Source organism: Streptopelia decaocto (assembly GCF_964273445.1).
Source record: "Streptopelia decaocto genome assembly, chromosome: 2".
Classification (NCBI taxonomy): Eukaryota; Metazoa; Chordata; class Aves; order Columbiformes; family Columbidae; genus Streptopelia; species Streptopelia decaocto.
Genome location: NC_138655.1, coordinates 35,131,703 through 35,155,459, shown reverse-complemented (window position 1 = coordinate 35,155,459; position 23,757 = coordinate 35,131,703). Strand labels below are relative to the sequence as shown.

The window sequence follows — 23,757 nt, the reverse complement described above, 5'->3', positions numbered from 1 at the left end:
GAGGACCCCTATTTCTAACTAACTGTGCAGTTGTCCGTATGCAGAATATTTTACAGAAATAACAAAATGCATGATTAAGAACAGATGCAATTATCTTGGTTCTAGTTTAAAGACAGAGTCTTTGATCAATACCTCTTTAATGTCCTGTAAATCCACAGGTTTTCAGGATTCAAGCACAGTATGAAAAGCATTGCACCCTATTGTGAGTAAATATTGTATCATCACTTTCAGGCCGCAGTCTTTAAAAAGCAAAGATAAAAGCTGTGTAACAAAAGCTAGGTTCCTTATAATAGATGATCTTATTTTTTTGACTGAAGTATCGTCACTACTCTCAGTAAATTGATTTGCTATTCCATAAATTAAGCTCCACAGAGACAGTCAAGTTAACATGAATTCTCCTTCAATTACTTGCTTTACGTGCTGTTGAGATTAGTACATTTCATTCACTAATCTAAAGGACACAGCAAGCCCTGGTGTTCTACAGTCAGCACCTTTTACACTGCATACCTAACAGCAACAAGAGACTACATACAAGCATGAATATTCAAATCAGAAGCCCCCAATCTTCTTTACCACCTAAACTCAGTATTATTGGCCAGACACCTCTAGAGACAGAGCAGCTGGTGAGAAACGCTAGACTCAAAAGTTGTGGAAGGCTGGATGTGTACATATATTTTTGTATTTTTTTTTTCTCAAATTTAAAATGCTAAATGCATTTATGCTTACAGTTCATAAGAGATTACATGATAAACTGCAAAGAAAAACCTGTAAAGTTTTGAAGTTTAAAGTGCTCAGTGACAGTTTAAATACAGCCTGAGAACAACGCACTATCTGCAAGGAGGTAGCTTCCAAAATCCTAAATTTCAGGAAGAGATGTCTCGTTCTTTCTTACACATGACATTTTTACTACACTCCCAGAAGTAAAAAATACATAGGCCATGCTATGAGTGTTAAATATTAAACTAACAAAACTTTAGTGAAAATAATCCTGCAAAGAACAAAGAGGGAACACTTGAAACATATTCCCCACAGCACGTTAAATACAGGAGAAACAGCTCAATCCTTCATAGCAGAGGTCTCAAGCTCCTACATTTATACAGTCCTAAATTACATTTGTCCCTTTGAAGGCAACCATGAGGCTGATGTGGCCCCCAGTGAAAATGAGTTTCACACCTCCGCTTTATAGCATTCCCCAACATTGGTATTATAGATCTCTTAGATCGCAACCATATCTGCAGCTACAGAACATAAAATAGATAACCATGCTCCACTAATTTGAATTATCTTCTCTCTTGGTCATTTAGAAGTTATAAAATAATAATAAAATTTAAAAAAAAATCTAAGAAATGCAAAATACAAATAGGATAAAAAACAAACAAGCAAGTTTTCCTGTAACACCTGCCAATAATTACTGTATCTACCTGAAAAAGACCACTGAACAGTCAGGAGTAAACATTTAGTTTCTCTTCAACTTTAAGCCAAAGCTTAGGTTTCTGGTCTAAAACGTCAAGAAAATTATCTCTAGAACTGAAGCTATCCATCACCAACAAAGTAGAAGCTCATGGAGAAGAGACATGTCACAGAAGGTCCCACTTAAATATAAGAAGAATCTTCTTCACAGTGAGAGTAACAGAGCACTGGAACAGGCTGCCCAGGGTGGTTGTGGAGTCTCCTACTCTGGAGACATTCAAAACCTGCCTGGACACCTTCCTGTGTAACCTCATCTGGGTGTTCCTGCTCCAGCAGGGGAATTGGACTAGATGATCTTGTGAGGTCCCTTCCAGCACCTAACATTCTGTGATTCTGTGAAGTGACAGTCATGACCTGACACCCTGCAATGTCCAACAGCTGCAAGAAAGCTGTGGGCATTAGCCCATGGCTCAGTCATTGTTGACACACTTAGACCTGTGTTGGAGGTGGCCCCACCAAGGACCGCTGGGGAGACAGATCCTCTCCTCCCAGTCAAATCAAAGATACTGCTCAGGCTCACCACACAACTGCACAAATGCTACTGTCAGAGTAAGGGAGGGAAAGGAAACTCCTGGCCAAGAGGAGAGCAGGGTTGGTGGGATCAGGGCTTTTAACAGCTGCCTCATTTCCCATGAATTCATCTGCAGCCTGTACATCAACATCCTTAGGACCACTCTAATATTGCTTTTAGTCAAAAGAAATAATAACTAAAGAAATATAACTAATAATAACCTAAATCTCCTAATCAGATGATCAGTAAGCAGACTCATTAACTGGGGGGAATAAGGCTATATTTACTCTAAAACAGCACACAGGATTTTAACCGTTATTAGGAAGCAAAAAATTACTACAATCCACTAAAGCCTATTAAGTGCATAGGTTTTACCCTGGTTTCACAATTTTGAGTACAAGTTTTATTATTATTTTTGTCTGTTTTCTTGAAGCAAGAGAATCTGAGAAGCACAGACTGGTTCAGTTTGGATGGGAACTTTAAAGATCACCTAGTCCACCCCCCACTGACATGGGCAGAGACATCTTTCACTAGGGTCAGGTTACTTAAAGCCCCATCCAACCTGACCTTGAACACTTTCAATGATGAGGCATCCACAGCTTCTCTGTTCCAATGTCTCACTATCCTCATCATAAAATATTTCTTCCTTACATTCAATCTAAATCTGTCCTAAAAGGTCTCCCTTCGTCTTTCCTATAAGCCCTCTTTATATATTGAAAAGCCACAAGAAAGTTTTCCCTAGAGCCTTCCCCTCTCCAGGCTGAATAATCCCAACTCTCTCAATAGTTTGAGCCCAGTGTGGACACAGGTATATGTCATAAAAGCATATTCAGCTACTCCTCAGATCAATCATTCATTAAATTATAACACTGTTTCCACAGAAAACTATTAGTATAGCTGAAGTTTCATAACTTATGTGTAGATAAGACCTAAGCCAACTAGTCTGCATGATATGCAACTCCAGTAAAAGAAGCAAACCCTAGGAAATTTCCCACTTGATGGGTCTGTTGGCTAATGACTACTTTTCATCAGAGCCAGAAAAGAAACTGATGGTCTGCATTACCTAAAACCAGTTTCAATCCTTCAGTGAATCAGTAGCTCTCTGGAGGCATGCAAGTAATAAAGTCAACATAACCGGATATTTAGCCAAAGAGCTTTACAAGGTACAAAGGAAGATCGAAGCCATTTTCAGTGCATCACTCTCGGCTGTAGGTAGAGGAGACAGCAAAGCAAATACAGTAATAGATTTTTTTTGTAGACGTTCTGCATAAATTTCTCAACTTCACAGCACAAATTCCTCTGACACTTAATTCAGTCTTAAAATCCTATCAGGCTGAAAGTACAGCACATATAAATAATAATAGCCATGCAGAACTCCTTCAAAAAAAAGACTGAAAAGTTGCTATAAATTTTAAATCTCCTGCCATCCCAAATATGATTAGCATAAAAAAATATAACTACAGTAAAATTCACCAACTGAAATATTTGCGAAACAAACACCAACAAACAAAATCCAAGTCTGAATACACCCTCTTGTCTTAATATCCTGATTTGGTAAGATATTTATGCACATAACTTTAAACCTTTAAGCAGTTCCACTGACTTAACAGGGATTACTCATCTGCTTAAAGTTAGGCAGTTGCTTAAATACCTTGGGAAATATGAATCTAAATTCAGATCTGATAAATTCAAAGTAGCAGCAGCCAAAGTAACGCCTCATTAGAGCTTTAAGACCATGCTGCTTTGCTTCTGCAAGCAATTTTACTTGCATACTGGTGCTGGAGGCAACAATAGAATATTTGCAGGAGTGACCCTGTGATTACAAAGTTGTACTGCTACAGGGAAGCAAAAACTGGTTTTGCTATCGAATATAAACCCATAAAAAGAAGATACATATGATTAACAACAAGCCTTCTTTTTTTATTTCATACAGGTTCCATTGCTCTAGCATGTCTCTCTTCACCAAGTACTACTTCTCCCAACGTCGCTGAGCTTTCACATGGTGATTCATTCTGCCCAAGGTCTGTCTTTTAAGGCTATTCTAAAAACAAGATCTGACAACTCAAAAGTGTACATTAACAGCTAGACTGGTAATTACCAGCCTTATATCCCTTTCCCTGTACTACTGAAAAGCTGATCTACAGAGCACAAAACCTCTTCTGAAACTGGTGACACATATAAGTTGAACTCCGCAGGAAAACGGAACTGAGACACAAAATCACATTTGGGGATACTTCGGCACAGTAAGTTATATCCCACCACATATGAATCTACATAAGACAGGTGGATGCCATCCAAAAAAAAAGGCTCCAGAAAACAGAAAGGCATGGAGAGTAGAAGGAGAACAGTAAGAGGTACAGACCTGGAGTTTAATAAAAGGCACTCAGAGGACCTGAGGGAAACACCAACCAACCAACATGTCTTGTATTTGATGTCAGGACACATTCTTCAGCACTCCAACTGAAGGGGTCAGAGGAGACAGCTTAGCTAGAGAAACTGCTGAAGAAGCTTAAGGTGATCTTCAGCATTCTCTGTACCTACTGCATTGCTAATATCCACAGAAGAGGGGAAAAGCACAACTAGGTAATGAAGAAAAGGAGCTTTCAAAGCCTGAACCAGGAGATGTTCAAGCAGTGAAATGTAACAAATAATATTTGCTTTAAAATGTGAACTATTTACCTGCTGAGACTGAGATTAGTATGATGGATAAAAAGAGCTTAAAATTAAGGGCAAAGATTTAATTTTTATATCATAGTTAATAGCTAGAATAAAAAAAAAAAAAACGAATCAGCTAAAGGAGTACAGATCAACCAAAACAATAATGAAAAAGAAAAATGCTAACATAACAAGAGGAGTCAGGCAGATGACAGTATTCAGGGAAAAGGTCTACTGTATGTATGAAGTCAAATCAGATTGACGTGAAACAGAACACCTCACTGGAAACTAAGGAAGAAGAAAATCCAGACTCCTTTTATTTGCTGTCAGAATTTTGTTGCCTTCAGATATTAGAAAACACTTTCAGCTGAATGAAATTGTCCTAAGTGCTTAAGTTGTTTCTTAAAAATAAGGTAGGATCCTAAAATCAATCATACATTATTTTACTAACTGTATTTCTCAAGTACAATCAAATGGCTTTATAGTTTCCTGGCTGTCTGGCACATAAAGTACCATTTCTCCCCAGTGGTCTTTACACTCACCCAAACCAAGCTTTTTTAATTAAGCACACGCAAATTGGAACTTACTGTGCTTGTACACATCTGTGTACATTATGAACACATCTGCCACATATATGACTATTATTCTTTCAAAGTAACAACACAGACTGCAAATAAAGGAGAAATTGCTTTCAGTACCATGTAACACAACCATAAAACCACCATTTCATACCACTTTTATGCTATAAATAAAAAACTGTATGAAATTTTTGCCAAGTGCTTGAAACACAGGTCTCAAATCCCCAGTAGAAATATCCACTTAAGATTTACATGAATATAACTCCTGTTTCATCTTCATGCTAAAATCACAATTTTTCATCTCCTCTGGACATCCAACAAATCTCTATCTAATCACTGTAAGATAATACTGTAGAAGTCCTCAGTAGAAAATTAAGCTTTCTATAAAGAAACTTGCCTTAATTTTCCCAAGTACTGAAAACATTTCAAACCCCAGATTAAAACTACATGCAAGGGTTACATCTTCCAAATATCTTTAATTCTTCTAATGAAATTCAGCTACATGCATACATTTATAACTTGCTTACAAATTGTAATAAACTGAATCTCGAACATACCACAACTAACAATCTTTGAAGTATATACTGTGAGAAACGATATAAAGATAACAGATATAGTATTGCAAATATATATTTGCATGTAAAATAGATCAGGGTAACATTATGCTAAATTATACAGTATTACTACAGCAAAATATCTACTACCTTTTTCAGCTACCAGCCCAGCAAGCTTGACATGGGAAATGAATATCAATGTGTATTTCTTCCTCCCTCATTTTCATTCCTAGAACCTAGAATAAAGTCTCCTTGTCAAATTCCAGTAGCAGCTACAAAACCTATTGCTTTCAGTAGCTTTACAAGGTAGTTATAACTGACTGCACTTTTACGAGTAGCGAGACCTTAATGTGCAATTCTATTTATAGACAAAGAAGAAAATTTGTGAAGAATTTTTAGTATTTCAAAAATCCAAACTCTTCACTAAAACTTCTAGATAATGAAATTGTAAAATAAATTTTCACTAATTTAATCTAATCTGTCTTTGAGGAAATGCAGAGCAGACCCACTGCACAAAACCTGAGCAGTGCAGAATCACTCAGAAATTTCAGGACAGTAATTCAGTTTTCTCCTACAGGTACTTAGTGTAACATTAAAAATCAAAAAACACCTTAACTGTAAGAAAATATGATTTTTAAACTGAGTCTTCTGGTGCTTTACACAAGTACAGTATTATTTTCACAACTTTGTTTTAGAAACAGACATCTTTAAGATAATGCAAGTGTTTCACCACTGCAAAGATTTTCTAACACGTCTTGGCAGTGGAAAGGCAATCAGAAAGATTTGGGACAACCTAAAAGTTAATGCTTTTAAATGTTGAATATATATATAAGCACAGGATTCCCAGTGTGAGGTGATAAACTACCTAAAAAGCATGATACATGCAACAGTATAGGCCTCCAACCTGTTTGCCTTGCTTAGGTCAGGGGTTTTTGTGACACTCAACAGTAGTATAGATGTCCTGTATTCAGACAGTTTGAGAGTTTATTATATGTGAACGCTATTTGTTAATGAAATGCCTGATCCAAAACAATGTTGCATTTCAGAATATGCTGTCATTTGAACTTTTTTAAAATGGAAAAAGCCTTTTAAATTTGCTATTAGAACAAGCAGATGTAGCTTCTACGTAGCCATTGGCATAAACTTTTAAATTAGTTTAAAAGAATAATTTCAAATGCTCTAATATTTGTTTCTAGATCCTGAGACACTATTAATGACCACTTTGAAGGTCTCCATGTCTTGTAATGCCCCTTAGAGAGGCTTAAAGTCTAGTCTGTACCTGCTATGAGTTTTATGTAAAGGCCCAGTTATCAGACACTCTTAATTGTTCTCAGTTGAAGAACCTTGTGCAACAAATTAACATCATAAAAGGTAATTTAGTATCTGTATTGCTCAAGGGTTCCAAACTACTTCTACTTGTTGAAATAGTAAGTATTCATAGCACTTTAGTCTGTCTTTAGAATTGTATTTTCAGTTGGTTTTGCACTAAAACTTTATGAGCTTAGAAAGTCAAGTGCACATTCAGATCTGGTACAATTCTGGCCCACGATGACTTAAAGAATTTACATGTAACCTGGTCTGATGAGTGTGAACACTTTATAACAACATGAAAACTGTTTTTATGTTATTGGTCCTGAACAACAAAACCCTGCATTAGCCACAGTTGCCACTAGTTAGAGACAGATTTTCAGTCTGGAGGTTCTAGAACTGCTGAGAGAATTACCAAGTGGGCTAACAGATTTTTCTCTGTGTACCCACTTCCCAGGGAAACACAATTTTTTCTCCTTATCCATTCTTAGGAAAGGATACAAAGAATGTATTTCTTGGTGACAGCAAAACAAAAATCCAAAAGTGAAAGTGAGAAAAGGAAGGAGAAAAGAAAATAAGGGGGGGTGGGGGTGATTATCTCGAAAGCCAGCAAGGTGCAAAACTATGATGGACACTGTGCCAGGTTAAGAGCTATACTTCTAACATGGAGCACAGTAACTTCACTAAAATACCCATTTTAAAAATTACTCCAACGTAACAGCAATTAGACAAGAACAAGCTGAAAAACAGGAGCATTACCAAAGATTAATCCATTAGAACCATTTTGAAAGCAGCTGACACAATTTGACACTTTCCATTTAGCTTTGAATAGGCTGTTGTCTGAAACTGCAGACCTACTTTTCTATTTGTTTTAGAAATAAATCTGTATCTAAATTATGCAACACGTAATCTGCATTTTTATAACTTCACAGGTACAGTATGGAAAAGGAAGCATTATTTTCCCACAGACATCACAGAACACCGAAAAAGTGAAAGATACTAATTAAAGTGTTTGAAAGCAAATGCAATTGCTCTAAACACAGTTTATAAAGAGATTGCAATCTTCTACGTTAAAACGATATACACCTACCTCAACAATTTAAATGTGCCCCAATGACCTGCAGTGCTATTCATGCCTGCTCAGACACACCTGTGCCACAAAACCCACTTCCAAAAATGTCAAGTTTCTAAAAGATTTGTTTATGTGTTTGTTTTTCTTTAAATAGGAAATATATCAAAAGAAAAGAAATACAAAACTAATCTTCTATACAAAGAACCGGAAGAAAACTGTCACGTTCTCTGGTTTACATTTATAACAGGACCCTATCTAGAGATTAGAATAGTTTCAAATCTATTGTAGTTGAGGATATGATGTCATCATTTAAGGGACGCAGATAATTTAGTCCACAACATCTATTCATATCAACAAAAGAAAGCAAAAAGGGGGATGCAGAACACTTTCATACCCCACTCTCCTGGTTTATTCCTTTTTTACATGGATTCATCATCCATGTAAGCATGTATAAGCAGTCTTTTTATTTTTCCCCCAAGACCTTTTGCTAGTTTAACTTCTGTAAAAGCATAACTAATTGCAATTCCATTAGATGCACACATTGGACTAACTCAATGTTCCTCTCCCTGGGCAGTTTCTGAATTTTCTGTGAAGCTTATTTTTAAAATTCTGAACACGATACTTAACACACTCCATTTACATAACATCACAGAATTTTTCATTACTGATTAAAAAAAACTGGGAATTTGCTAAAGAAAAGCTGAAGAGACTATCAAGTTTGCCAAAAATAAAGTAAGAATCAACACAGAAAATATTCAAAGTCAACTAATTAGTCTTCTTACCTTGTTCTTTTATCTGACGAATTTGCTTCACAGTTTCTTTCAAGATTGCACATTTGTCAGGTTTAAAGTTAAAGTTGTCAATATCATTAAAATTTGCAAAAATCAGTTCTGCAAGTTCTTCTATGTATTTATTCTCTTGCTCACGATTGCGTTTCTCGGTGCTTCTTTTAGGGCTGAAAGAAGAATTTATGAAAATGTATTTAATGTCAGCTTGTTTGCCTTCCAGCCAGTTCAAAGATAATTTCAAATGGTTTGAGAGTACTTTAACAAACAGAACTGCCCTCTCTCACTACGAAAAATATAACTTACAAGCTTCTCAAGCAGAAAGGTTTCCTCTGGAACAAGCAAAGAAGCATTTTAAAAAAATCACTTATTTTTGCCCAGCAGTTATGTGTTTGTTTCAAAAGAGTTTTGGGATATTAAGTTCAAAATAGAAGATTAACTGGTGGGAGGTGGGATTTGAATATTTACAAGTCTCCTTCCTCATCACATTGAGAATCCAAGGAGCATCAAATAGTGACAAGAAGTAAAAAAAAATAAAACAGCTTAGAAAGTTAAACCAAACAATCCGTACTCCCTGCATCCATGTGATGATATGAGAGACAGCCATAAGAAAAAATGCTGAATGAGTGGTTATGCTTTAAAAATTATTTGTGTTGCTAAGGCAAATGCTATAACACTGCAAAATATTTTTCAAGTCCCTGATTAGGATGCACAAGCAAGATGGTAAAAAAATCCTAGATGGCAGACAAGTAACTGAACACTCTCTGCAATAATTAGCAAAAAAATATTTTTACATAGCTCCTATATTGTCACCTAAATGGTATATTTTGGCACCAGACTGGATTTAAAACAAGCAAGACTAAGAAAAGACAATAGCTCCCCACTCCCCATCCCAAATCCCACAACAACACAGAATTACTAAATCAGAGTAGTTTGGTACTGACTTCTCTTTGCAAGAATGGCTAGTTTGTCATTTTCTAATGACTAAGAAAAATATGTGCACGTGTAACATTTTTTCTAAGTCTTTCTCCTTCAGCATTTTCAGACATAAATGGTCTAACCTGGGTCCAAGCTGATCGGGATCCTTGCGCTTTCTTGACTCTGTCCTGGATGGGTCAGAGGTATTTTCTCCCATCCCACTCATCTTGAACACATATCAGCAACTAAAATGAAGAAAGTGCAAGAAAGGTTTATGGTGGAAAAGTCATGAGTTCTGTGTTCATATTTCTAAATTTCTTCTTCCACGCTCAGTTCATTTTTTACTCAGCAAATCTATCATTTGAAATTGTTTGAAAGTTACCAATAAAAATAGTGTTTGTGACCCCAAGAAATGCTACACAAAACTCCTTCGGAAGAAAATTTGTGGTGGGAAAGTAAAGCATTATCATCTCTTTGATTGTTACCGTTTATGTAAGAAAAGATAAGTATGTTTTATGCCTGAGTTGCTGAATTTTCGTGGTAATTTTGCAAGGCTGAGTGAGGAAAGACAAAGGAAAAGACACAGTGACACAACCAGAAAAACACAACAGAATTGAAATACATGAAATGAAACATGTATCCCCGCTACATGAAAAGGTAGCACATGCAGCTTTAGTCAAAAATCAGAAGATAATGCTTGCAACAAGTACACATACAATATCATAGAAACAGAACATCTGTCAACACCAGAGATCACTGAGGAACTAACTGATAAAATATTTTGTACATATAATCTACCTCATAAAGAAAACATCTTGTCAAGCCATGGTGTTGAGACAACAGCAGCTGCTTATAATTTGTGCAATAAACAGCCTGAGGAAATCCTGGCTCACTCCTGGTCATCTGTTGTCCTGCACACCATCAGAGCATCGTCTGCCCCTGATTACAAGCCCCTCAATAAGTATCAATATTCTGGAGACAGAAAACACTACTACAAAGGACATGGGGAGATGATGTAAATGATTAAAAAGCTCACGCAACACAGGGCATGTATATTTACATATACATACATACTGTCAACATTTCAAGAACAACCCACTTCAAGAGCAGCAAGAAGGCCCAGGTTCTGCAGCAGAGCAGAGCTGAGCTCTCCAACGGAAGATCCAACATCACAAACTCCATCATTCTGTACTTGCTGGGGCACTCCCAGTGACCCCAGTCAGGGCATTCATGTTCCACATCAACGCTGACATTACTGCAGGGCATGAAACATCTATCACAGCCTCCAGTGGGGCCTGTGGCACTGGCTGCTCCTTTACAACTACATATTTTACACCGATACCTAGTCCCAGCAGTTATGCCCTAATTTATCTAAACACAAAAGCAGAAATATACATTTGTCTAACTGGTTAGGAGCTAAGCACCTTATTGAAAATACGCAGTTTCACAAGTATGCAGCAGCATTGCTCCACAGAAGGAGCTGTATACTGTAAAGAAAATAATTTAAAGAGAATTTGTGGGGACACAGCAATTCCAGGTCTCTGTCACTGGAGAGCTGGAACCATCCTTGGGGCTCTGTTCCAATGACTAAATTTTTCACTGACTGGGGTGAGAAAAAAAAAACACATCAGCATGATGAAAGCCATACATTTCTGAGATCATCTTGGACTCTGAGCCAAACTCAGATGGTGACAAAGTTCGGAAGAAAAATCAGGCTGGGGAATCCCTTCATTTCTTATGCTTCCCAAGTAATACCAGAGAAATATAAATTGGTTAACTATTTTTCTTCAGAAAAGCAAGCACAATCATTTATGAAAACCTGTCAAACATTCAACAGTCGTCATCTCCCTCAAGAGGAGTGAGAATTAAAGTCAGAGTAAGAGGGAACACCCTCCTCCACTCCCCCTTCCTCCCTAAGAAAAGAAATCCGAACAGTTATTGACAGTTCCCCCACCTACTCCGTCAGCCTTACTTTGAAGGGAAGATTATTCTTACAGGAACCAAAGTTTCACCTGTGGCTTCACTAATGCATAGCTCAATTCTTCTTGCATTCACACTGATGCTATTCTGTAGGAACTCCACTAGGTCTATGATACCAACCTCCGGAGGACACATTAACAACTAAACTCCCATCACAAACATCTGGAATTCATCCTTCTGCATTTAAGGGAACAAAAGTGGTATAATTATTATGAAACTAGTACCTTCTTCTCCCCATATTAAACATAATGTCTGTGCCGAAACAAACATTTTCTTTATCATTAGTATTATTTCATTTGCACTTACAGCCCATTATGCCTTTTTCTCAGCAGAGAAATGAGCTACCCTTTTATTTTTACTCAAAGTTTTTCTGGAAATTTACCAGCTACTACCATGTTTGCTTTCTGTTCTCCCTGTATCTTAACTAAAAATCACATTCTATACCTCAAAGATGTGTATAGGCTCAGCAGCTCCTGTGCTGTAGGTGCCAGTGTTCCAGAGCAGAATGCAAAATCCAGAACTGGGTGCCTTGGAAAGTAGGGAGCTGGACAGACGACACTAAGTCAATCTAAAAAATCTCACAGGCCAAAATGAAAATAACTCAGCAGTATCCAGTACACAGTAGTAAATTCAAAATGTTGTGTCCCCAGACCCTTCTTCCTCTCTAGGTATTTAGGGGCTGACCAGGACTGATAAAGTTCTGCTATTCTCTTGGGATTCAGAAATTCCCTCCTGAGTTAGGAGACATGAGAAAGAATCACCTTTGAGAAGCTATGGATAGATAACCTGCTGCCCTGCTTTTCCAAAATACTACATACCAACAAAAACAGCCAGAAACTGGGCAGCAGAGATTCAGTTCCCACTTTGCAGAGGGGTTTCAAGTCCGTATTTTTCTCCATGCAGGACAACCTCCTAGGTGACAGGCTATGGGCCTGCCAAAACTGGACATTTACAAAGCAAAGAGGGCAACATTAATTAACTCTTGCAGTGCCGTGGGAATTTTTAGGTGTGTGGTCCATACCAACTAAACTCATAAGTAAGTACTTCAAACACAGTCTTAAGACACAGGGGATTAAGGTCTGAACCCCTTAGGCTGAGAAGGAGAGCAAATATGGATCTCCCATTGCTCAGCAATGACCCTAACAAGTCAAGTCAAAGAGGTGAGCACCCTCCCACTTTACTCATCTTTTAAAAAGAAAGCAGCTATTTCATTTTTTTTTCCGATGAGCAAATTCACAGGCAAAATCTACATATACTACTAGATAAAGATCTCTGGAAGGTCTAGGAATCTCTACAAATTTAATGTGACATAAGCAAGGAACTAAACCCACGTTTTTCAGAAGAAAGTAGTTCGGAGCACATGTAGTACCAAAGAACAGGTACCTAGGAAACTTTCAAGCAAAAAGGTAAAAAACTCACGAATTTAGATTGGAATGGATAGATTAATTTAAGATATACAAACGTCTGTGGGTCAGGAGCAGCTGAATTGCCTATAGTGGTTTCTAGTTCAGCCCTAACTCCCTCCATAGACATTATTTTATCCATCTCAAAATTTCTTGGTTATTCATTATTATGAATAGTTTTATAATGCACAAAATTTCATAACATTCAATAAATTAATATTTTAAAGAAGATAATTTAGAAACTTTTAAAGTTGTTCTAAATATTCTTTGGCTACTGAACCACACAGCTTCTCAGACTTGAAGTCTGATTTCTTTCAGGAAACATAACAATTCAAAACGGAAGTGACTGCAAGTAGAATGACAAGTTACAGGCTCAAAGTTTTACTCCAGTAAACCTCCCCTATAGGGAACTACCTTAGATTAGAAAGCAGCATTCACCCTGCTCCTCTGATCTTTCTATACATCTCGGCAGGAATTTGCAGAAAAAAAAAGAAAGATAATGAAATTGAACAGTTCAGTTCATTCAGTGCTTTAGAATAAACAGAAATGTAGTATCAGCTCTTCTATATGTCTCTGAAACAAAAATCAAGAAAAAGTGCATAAGGTTTATTTAGAGTGGTATAGAATATGAAAAGGATTAACCAAATTAGGAATTAGTAAAAGCAAAACTAGCAGTAATTAGTAAAAGCAAAACTAGCAGTAATCACTGCATTGAGGAGCGAGAGAGACATGTTTGTTAATGAAAAAAATAGCATCACGATATGTCAGATGCTGAACTAAACCAATTTTTATTTGAAAGCAAATGTCTTACGAAGCTGAATTTGAATGCATGTCTTGCAGAATGAGCTGTCATGCAAGACCAGGCACTCCCTTTTGTATTGTCTAAGTTGTCTGGGAGCTGTACTGCACTCCAAAATACAAACATAATATTCCACTATGCGATTAGTATTTTGCCTCCAGTGGTGGTAGCAGATTTTTCTTCTCAATACATATTAAAGTTTTCTCCATTTTTCCTACCAAACCCCCCTACAAAAATAAGTAAGGGCTGAACTTCAAATGCTTCCTCAGATGCCCCTCAAGCTTCAGTTCCACTGGGCATCAGTGAGAAGCAATGGAAAGATAAATACACTTACTGGCAGCATTTTCATTCGAGGAAGGAGATAATTAGAGAATCAGAATTATTATTACTAAAAATACCTAAAGAACTAATTTTAGTCTCCCACAGATGACCTGTACCAACAGGATATCTCAGGTCAGTATATACTTTCTTTGTATTTACATTTAACATCAGAGGCATATTTTCCTGCTCTGTTTTGCTGACACAGGCCTAAGCATCCAAAATACTTGTAGACAAAATCCCGGTCTAATTTTTCCAATTGCTAAATGCAAATCACAAATGCTGAAAATTTAAATTAATAAACTCTTGGATAGTATACATTAGTAATTAGACGCATTGAGACCTAACCGGCTTCTACCAGATGTGAAGAGATTAGAAAAGACAAAGCATGAAAGAGGCTTCAATTAATTTTTTTTCTTGCTATCAGTAACAAAACAATAGTTTCTACTCTCATCATGACAGCACATCCTCCTTCACATCCTCCATCAGCAACCACTCAGAGTACACAGAGAGACTTAACCTAATTATAAAGCAACAGTAAACATATTTTTACATGACATTCATCTTTCAAAAGGGAAAAAAAAACCAACAATGTAAACCCAAAAATAAAACACATGAGAGAAGAAAAGAAAAATAGAAGCCTCTTGAAGGAGGACACAAAGAAATATTAGCACAAATCAGCTGTGTGAATTTACAACGTCTCCTCTACTTCTCATGTGCCACAAAGGAACATGGCATACAGACTAAACCTTCCAGCACTGATCCTCGGCATCAGTGAATCCAGTTAATCATCCAGAGTCAATGTAGAAGAAGATAATGTGCATTTTATCTCTTATCAGGGCAGGCTATCTTCCAAACAAGGCCTGTTAAACTGTCAGATTTATTATAAGCCTAACAAATGCAGTTAAAGAATAAATGAGGATTACACCTTCAAAGCTGTTATTTCAATCTGAAAAGTAGCAAACAAAAAGTAAAGTACCATACAGCCGACAATCAGGTAGCAGTACTATACTACCACTCTTCCAGTACATAATGCATGCATTTAGTGTAGATACAACTGATAAATATAGTAGTGGCTTATTAAAGTCACTGTTTTATTGAGTAACAAACAGCAAAAACACTGTTTACTGACAGAAAATACTACATGTCAGTGAAAAGTTTGGCAAAAATTTTCTCTTACCAGCCCAACTTAAAAAATATAAACAGCTCATACTCCTGTGGTTAATTATAAACTCTAACATACACCATTATAATTCATATTTTTTTCCTGTGAAGTTCTCATGACTAGAAGCTTTCAGTCTCAGTTTCAAAATTACTGATGTACTCTGTGTAGCATTAATTCCGGTAGAGGCCAGAGGAAAGTTGGAAGTCACATGCAACTTCTGATTCTTCACTTTTTTCCCAGCTTAGACACTCTTTTTTTTCACTGGCTGCATTTCTGAATCAGAAAATATTTAGTATTGATACACACTTCAATCATCAACCCTTTTGAAGAAGGCAATACTTACTAGCCACTTTCCCAGGCCTCCAAAGGAAACGGCTGTCAGAGACAGGATAAGATGCCAGATCAGAGACTGGAGCCACTGGAGGCCGAGGTTTTACTGGTGAGCCACGGCAGGGCAGGAGGAAGGGCTGCTCACACTCCCAGCACTTTGCATCGTAGCACCCGTCAGAGTCCCAACCAGCTAACTGAGCCCCACGCACCGCCCTGCACTCGGACAAGCTCAGCCTCCTCACCTGCAAACTTTGTCTTGCCATGGGTATTTTGAGAAATCCAGAAAGACATGAATTAGAGTTTGGAAGTGAGTAAAAAAATAGAGGTGAAAGTCAAGGGAAATAAAAGGAACGGTGTAAAAAAAAGAAAACAAACAAACTCAAATCCTGTATTGTCTGGTAAAATTAAATTAAAGCAAGAGATCCAATGCTAAAAAGTTTGACAGAAAATAAAGTTAAAGATATGTTAAACTATCCTCCTGCATCCCCGGTATAACTAAGTCATATATTCTACAACCAACTACTATACCCATCCTTCATCACTGAACACCAGGAATTGGGATATACCCTGAAAGAAACAATGCCAGTCTGTCAAAATAAGCAAGATGTCCAGTACGTCAGTTGGTGATGGTAACTTCATATTAAAAACACAAATTAACTTATTCAATGGTATGTTTTTTTCCTGAAGCAGTCCTACCACTTTCACTATAGATGAAACTGCCTAAAATCTTTGCCACCCTACAGCAGTCATGCAGTATAAAGCAAAAACAGAAAACAGTTTCTACAAGGAAGGTGGTAGCAGCAAACTGAAAAACTCTAGTTTTGTACTGAAGTCTGATGTGCACCCATAGCCTTTTATATCTGAAAATAACACTTGTAACTTAGAAGATATACCTTCATTTTGAAGGAGAGACTATTACAAATAACATTAAAACAAGGTTTGTGGTAATATTTACTATCTTCTACTTTGTTCTTGAACCCCACAAACTAGAACTAAGAGAAGGAACATAATTTACTAGCAAATGTCATTGAGCCTCTGTATAAAAGAACAGAAAACTGGCTCCAACACTTAGTACCCACATTTTTGCTCAGTCTACAAAAAGCTGTAACAGACTATAAACGAATGTTTAAGCCAAAGGCTCCTTCCTCAGCAATATCTTTTCCCTTACTCCTGTGTAATGGCTTTAGAGTGGTGTATTAGACAGTAAGAAGAAGACATACTCCATTTGCAGCCTGAAAGCCAATAACGCTCATGAATTTTTTAGCTGAAAGACACTTCAAGATGCCACTGGGAAGCTCGTCTAATAAACACATTAGGCTGCAAATGGGCGGCAGCAGCACTTTTAACACATGCTGTAACAATCAAATAAATGGCTAATGTTAATGTTCAGTGTTACAGCCTGGTATTTAATAGGACTTTCCTTAAAATCCACCTAAATCTTGAAGGAGAAACAGTTTTTTCTCAGCTACTCAAAACCACAGGTTTGAGAAGACCCTGGTTCTGCTGGAGACTTTGCAAAAACCCCTCCAGGCTGAGCCCAGCACGGTGAGACGGCTCCTACCTCTGTATTCCCATAGACTAAGGCTCTTACCAGAGCCACTCACTCAGCTGCTCACGGATTAGCCTACGTCAGCCACCTCTAATATGCCCAGGAATAGCAAGACTAGGCTTTCATAAGACAACAGAGGAAAAAATATCAGAGGAAGAAAGCACCATTTTTAAGACAACATATACGAGGTTTGCTCCATTTCCACTTTTAAAAAGGGAAAGGTCTGTTTTCACCAAAACCTTGTCAAAAAGGAGGAAGGGGGTACTACTGCAAAACATTGTTCAAGATTCTGTATCATAATTTCAGCTTTGGGATTCCACCTCTCTTCTGTTATCAAGAATTGTTTCTGATTCTTAATACACAACGACAAGAGAAATGTAGCTTAATACAACTAAATGTCCCCTTAAAACACCAGATTAAAAACCAAAATCCAATGACAGAACATTATTTGTATATATGCCAGTCACTCTTGCATAATTTTGTTTGTGGTGGTTACCTAAATAAAAGGAAAAAATAAAAAAAAAAATAAAAAAAAGACATTCCAAAACTATTTAATCTTTGAGTTGCATTTGACAAGTATCAAACTACGGCTGAAAAAATAAAAAAATTAAGCCTGCAAGCATTTTCATTAGAAGAGTCCAAATTCCCATTTAGGATGTTTATTTAATCTAGATTTTTTCCTTACATTCACAATTATTAACAACCTCACTTACAAGGCTGATTTAGAAGCGTAGTATTTCAAATGTACTGTGATTTAATATAAAACTTTGTGAACAGCATGGCTGACAAATGAAGCAAATCTAACAAGATAGAAAAGGATAATATTATAGGAAACTTTGTATTTCAATAGCTTTCATTTCCAGTTGATGGTACTTCTGGAACAGTGAGTTAAGCACATTTTAACTCCTACTGAAACCTCTTTGTCAATCTCAGTTTCAAAACTGTTACTTGTCCACTTAAATCCCACACCAACTTTCCCCCCCCAGAAACCACCAAAGAGAAAGGGAAAAACCAGAACAGGGAGAGGGGAAATGAAACAACTGCTCTCACAAGTGTAAGGCACCATGGAAAAATTCAAATCCAGCAACATTTTCTAATCTCCTTAAATATATCTGATACAAATGTACACATTACTCACAACACCAGTAAGCTTATACAGTTCACTATGATTTTCAAGATGCCTCTTTCATCAGTGAGAAAAATATGACCAATCAGAATTGACAAAGGAATTTAACACATCTCTGTGGTGTGGGCATGACTACATTAGAATTTAACTCCAGTTAACTGCCTGTCAAATACCAGTCTATTTACTTTAGATAAAGCATATTCCATTAGTAAAAAGCTCAGGAAACTGGGTTCTGTAAGGGTAAAAAGTAAAAAGCAGAGGGTGAGCCAGAGAGCTCAGCATCATGCTTCCGTATCAGTTGCATACAGTTAAGCAATAGATAGAGTTATTAAACACAAGGTATCAATCCGATCAAATTTGAATTTGAGCTCCATCACTTATCAACCCGTTTCAATGACTTCACACAGCTGAAGAGGTGTTGGTCCTCCTGGTCACTAGGATCAACTTAGCATCTCTACACACTCAGGTGCTCTGTGATGTACAACCCAGGCTTGCACTGGAGCCTCAGCAAGAGCTGCTTATGTTGCACGCCACCTTTTGTGGCTCTAACCTGCCATCAGAATAATCGTCGTTCAGTCCCAGAGTAGATACTGTTACTGAAAACACATGATCTCTCTTTTGCTGCAGTTCAGAAAATCCAGCTCTATGTGTATTCTCTGGTGTCTAACCAAAAATTGAACTCACATTTCTGATTTTCACACAGCTGCAGCAGTAAGAGGTTTTGTTATTCTCTTCTACCCAATCACCTGTAACTAGGAAGCATGTTGAAACTTCAGGCCACTATTTTGAACACACTAAATTAAAACTCTGATTTGCAGGAAGTGTACCTAAACATTATCTAAAGCATTTCTACACATTTTCACATTGTTATCATGGTGAATGAATAACCTCCTCCACACATACCTACAAGATACGCTTATATACTCCACATTTCCTTCTAAAATATTGAGATGCTCTCATAAGCATGCATTTCTTTTAACAGTGCAAAAAAATGAATTTTCAATTTAATAATTAAGAATTCAAGCTTCTTTGTTGCAGCTTTCAAGTTAACAACAGATCGAACCCAAACATACCTAGATGCAAGTAAAATAAATGCCAGTACTCAGCTCTACAAATGGCTGTGGCCATAGAGTAAAGTTAACAGCTGGCTATGAGGTGAATTAGACTTCATGTTGACATCCTCTGTCATTCAGGGATGCGCTGGTGCCCACATGAGGTTCATAACCCTGTACCACTTCTTGAAATCATATACCCAAGTCATCTTCTTCTATATGGTACCTGGTTTACCCATCCTCTCTGCCTCTGGAATGCATTTAGAGCATCTCTCCCAGAAAACTCAGCATCTTTCTCAGCCTATAAGGTGGCTTGCCTCAGCCCTGGTCACAGAGGGTGGCCTGGTGACAACGACGTGGTCCAAGATGTTATGGGAGAGACCAGACAGGGTTTGGCCCCTATTCCTACACCGTATTTGCATGAGCAAGTAGTTCTCCTCAGCAGTGCTTTCTGATGATACTGGTACCCACACCTGTATCACCCATTTATACTGGAGCAGCAGCATAAGACTTGAGAATAAAAATTTAAAAAAAAATTACTCTTTTCTTATTAAAGTTTGAAGAACCAAATTAATACTTGCTTTTTGAGAGAATACAGCAATATGCATAAAAGATAGCACTTGTATCATCTCTCACCATGCAGAATTACAGTTTTGTACTTAATACAGATGTGTGTTAGATGTAGGTCAAACTCTCGGCAAAGACAGAGTACTAAGTACATTGTTACTAAGCACAGAAATAAAAATTAATAGAACAAATGTCAAAGCCACACACAAGTGCCTTGCAAGCACTCAGGAAGTACGATTAACTTGATAAAAATTATACCTCTGTAGCAGCCTGTACACCCTAATCAAACATGTTCTTAACACATACCTGAGTTTAAATACTGATCTGTGAACACAACTAACAATTACTAATGACTTCAAATTTCACGTCGGGTCTTCATTCACCCTCTTCTATTTGCTTTAGTAATATACTGCAACCAGTGATAACTAAAGAAGACAAAAGTTTAATTGCCATTTTAAAGCACAGCTTATAAATATCTTGTTAGTTTAGTTAGTCAACTGCCAAGGAATAAAACCTTGTGGACGAAAGCTTTGTACACGCAACTGTGTGTGTGTACATATATGTGTGTATATATGTGTATATATATATGAATACAGACTGTGACCAAATAAAACATACAGGGGAACAGCTGTAAGAGTCAAATGAAAGAGGCAGTTAGTGATTACTCTGTCATGGAAGCTATTAGCAGATGCCTCTGGAAAAAGTACATGGCAGATGCAGAATCATCCTTCCCTGATACCTCATCTCTCTGTCTCTGACAATCAGTAGCTCAGGCTTAGCTGTGGTGTTGCCATCCCTCCGCCTCCCTCTGAACCTAGCTTCAGTTGTGCCTAATTCCTTCTTAAATCCATATATACCTTTGGCCTCCACAATGCTTACAGGCAACACCCTATAAGCCCTACCACAGCTCCCTTAACAGCTGAAATGACATCCTGGAAAAAACTGAAGAGTTCTAAGGGGAAGTTACGACTCAAATCAGAGTTTTATCACTGACTTCACTGAAGCTTGGATTTTCCTCCTAGTCTACTAGAGGAAGATGTCAAACTGTTATTTCTCTCTTCTGTAGGACATAAATCCCTCTGTGGGCCTGACACAACTATGCTTGTATCCTGCAGCCCAAGGAAAACAGCATTACTCTATTATTAAAGCTGAATGTTCATTATCAGCCATTTTATTCTCTTTGTAAAAATAAACTGAAACTAATTTGTGTTAATAATGAAACCATTTAACGGTAAAGAAGAATCACAAGAGCTAAGAAAGAATTAGCATATATTCCAAGAATTTTTAATTTTGGAATATAATGAAATGTAATTACTAAAGACGGTAAGAAACACCCACTACATTCATATAAGGACTTGACCAGAAGCCTGCAAACCACAGCCCAAAGTTAAAAATAACACATATTTTAAAGTAGTTGGAACAAACACCTGGAAAAACTTCAGGAAAAGCAGCAAAAATAATTTTATTACCATGCAGTTGTAACTGAAGTTTCTACATGAGAATCTTTTCTTAGATGGTTGCTAAATCACAATAGCCCATGCTGTCAGGAATGGAAAATCAGAGCACTACAGTATCCTGACGAAGTCTGTTTAGGGACAGCGTGCATAGGAAAAAATGAAATGGGAACAGCAAAGAGGAGATTCGGGTACACCACACATGGAAAATTAACTACATTTACGACAAACTTTTGGTTTGATTCTTCATTTAGGATTTTCACCAAATTCCTGTGATTGTCGGGTACAGAGAGCAGCCCACTTCTGAAACACACAGGCTTTCAAGTCTTACCCTTCACCTTCAGAGACTAAAGCTTTACCTGTTAATAATAACTTTTAGTCCAATTCAGGCACCCTTCTAGGCCTGCCACAGCTGAATGTAAGCAAGTAAGAAAAGCAGAGGAGGAATGCAGGCAGCAAGATTATTCCATCGGGATTTCCTCACAGGTACAGTGATTATCAACTTAGAAACAGTCTTCTCATTCACTCCACTAAGACAGCTTGGCTTGTAGACCCAGTCCTCAGTCCTGAACTCAGCTTTCTTATTACAATTATGGGGCTGCTTTAAAGTAGTGCGCAAACAAATTTATTAATGAAGTAGATTCTGAGACATGTTTGCTCATTTTTCCCTGTCACTGGTCTAAGTAAATAAATAAATTGGGACTGCAAAAATATGACCAGCTAGCTGACTTTCTAATTACATTTGCTATTAAATATCATGCTGAGAACTCTGGAGTAAAATTAAATACTCGAAAGTGCTCTTCTAGCTTAGACTTTCCAATAAGGGTTTTGTTCTTATAACATGGTATATTTTGCAATGCCGTCATGTCTTCCGTCCTTCCTTGCACAAGAAATTTACCTTACAGAGAAGACAACAACAACAACAACAGGAGAGCAACACCTTTTGAACAGTACCAGTGTAACCTTGTTGACTACAGTAGCACACAGAAATTTGGAGAGTGGGCAAACAAAATAACCCTGGTCAAAGATAGTGCTTGAAGTTTTACGTATGCTACATACCGTACCTTCTGTAACAAATTGCTTATGAAAGAAAACACCCCAACTTGAGTTTTGTGAGAGCACGGAGCCACCTGAAGAGCAGTCTATATAAAAGGCTGACTTTGTTGAAATTTCCCCCCTTAATACGTTCTAAAAGGCATCAGGCAAATCAAAGTGACCTACAAGCAGCAAAAAATCTATTTTTCTACAAAACATAGGTACTAACATTTCAGTAAGCACTACTTGGCCCCCACTATCTTGTTAGATCTTCCGTAATGAAATAAAGGAAGAAAACACAAGAAGCAGAGAGGAAGTTTCATTGTTCTTGCGGCTTCAACATCTGTTGCCACGAACGTGACGGGCTCTCAAGCCTGTCTTCAACGGCACCGCCTGCCCCAGGCCTCTGTATCAAAATGTAGGTATACTGCAATTAAAATAATCAAACCAAGACAAGAGAGAACAAGCAAATAAATATTGCTAACTTGTTTATGTTTCTGGCTCTGCCCTCCCAGTATGAAATAAAGTGTCTTCAAACACATACTACATTAATTTGAAAAACAACAATATTTTCCTTCCCCCCTCCTATCTCAAAGTAGCATGAGTTTTTCGAAGTTCTAAATAAAATAAACTAAGGCATTTCCTGCATGCATTTAGTTAATTATTAAACGGGTTTTAAACATGATAGTCACCACCACTATTTCAGTATGAACTGGGAAAACACACTTTTAGCAAACGGCCAGTGCACTGCAGTAATGACCTGTTACATGCCTCTCCGCAATCCTGCCCTTAAGTTCGGAGGCAAAATTCTAGAGAAGTGACCATCAGCACTCCTATGTAAATACAAACACTTCACGTGATTCGTGTGTGTTTGCATGTGTGTGTGTTTAGTCCAGGATTAGTATTATTTCTGTGAGGTAAAGAGCAGTGCTGGGCTTAATGCTGTGTACGACAGGAAAATAAAGCCAACAAGCCTGCAATAACTTCCCAGGCAGGGGAGACAGCATACTACCTTCGCTTAACACAAGAAACTATCTAGATCTATCTATATGCTTTTTCAAGGCATATTATTATTAATTAATCTGCAATATTAAATGTTGCCCTCCCAAGGTTAAAAGAAAGGTAAAT

The 23,757-nt window shown here is 37.4% G+C and overlaps 1 protein-coding gene across 4 annotated transcripts in view; it reads right to left on the bottom strand.

The window, feature by feature from the left end:
- Positions 1-23,757, bottom strand: part of NCOA2 (nuclear receptor coactivator 2) — a 189,739-nt gene that overhangs the window by 68,071 nt on the left and 97,911 nt on the right. For all 4 annotated transcript variants that reach the window (XM_082044207.1, XM_082044208.1, XM_082044210.1 and 1 more), the window contains 2 exons: positions 9,995-10,096; positions 8,931-9,103 (listed from right to left, as the gene is read on the bottom strand). In XM_082044207.1, coding sequence (XP_081900333.1) covers positions 8,931-9,103; positions 9,995-10,077 — 256 coding nt within the window. In that variant the 5' untranslated portion in view covers positions 10,078-10,096. The remainder of the gene's footprint in view (positions 1-8,930; positions 9,104-9,994; positions 10,097-23,757) is intronic.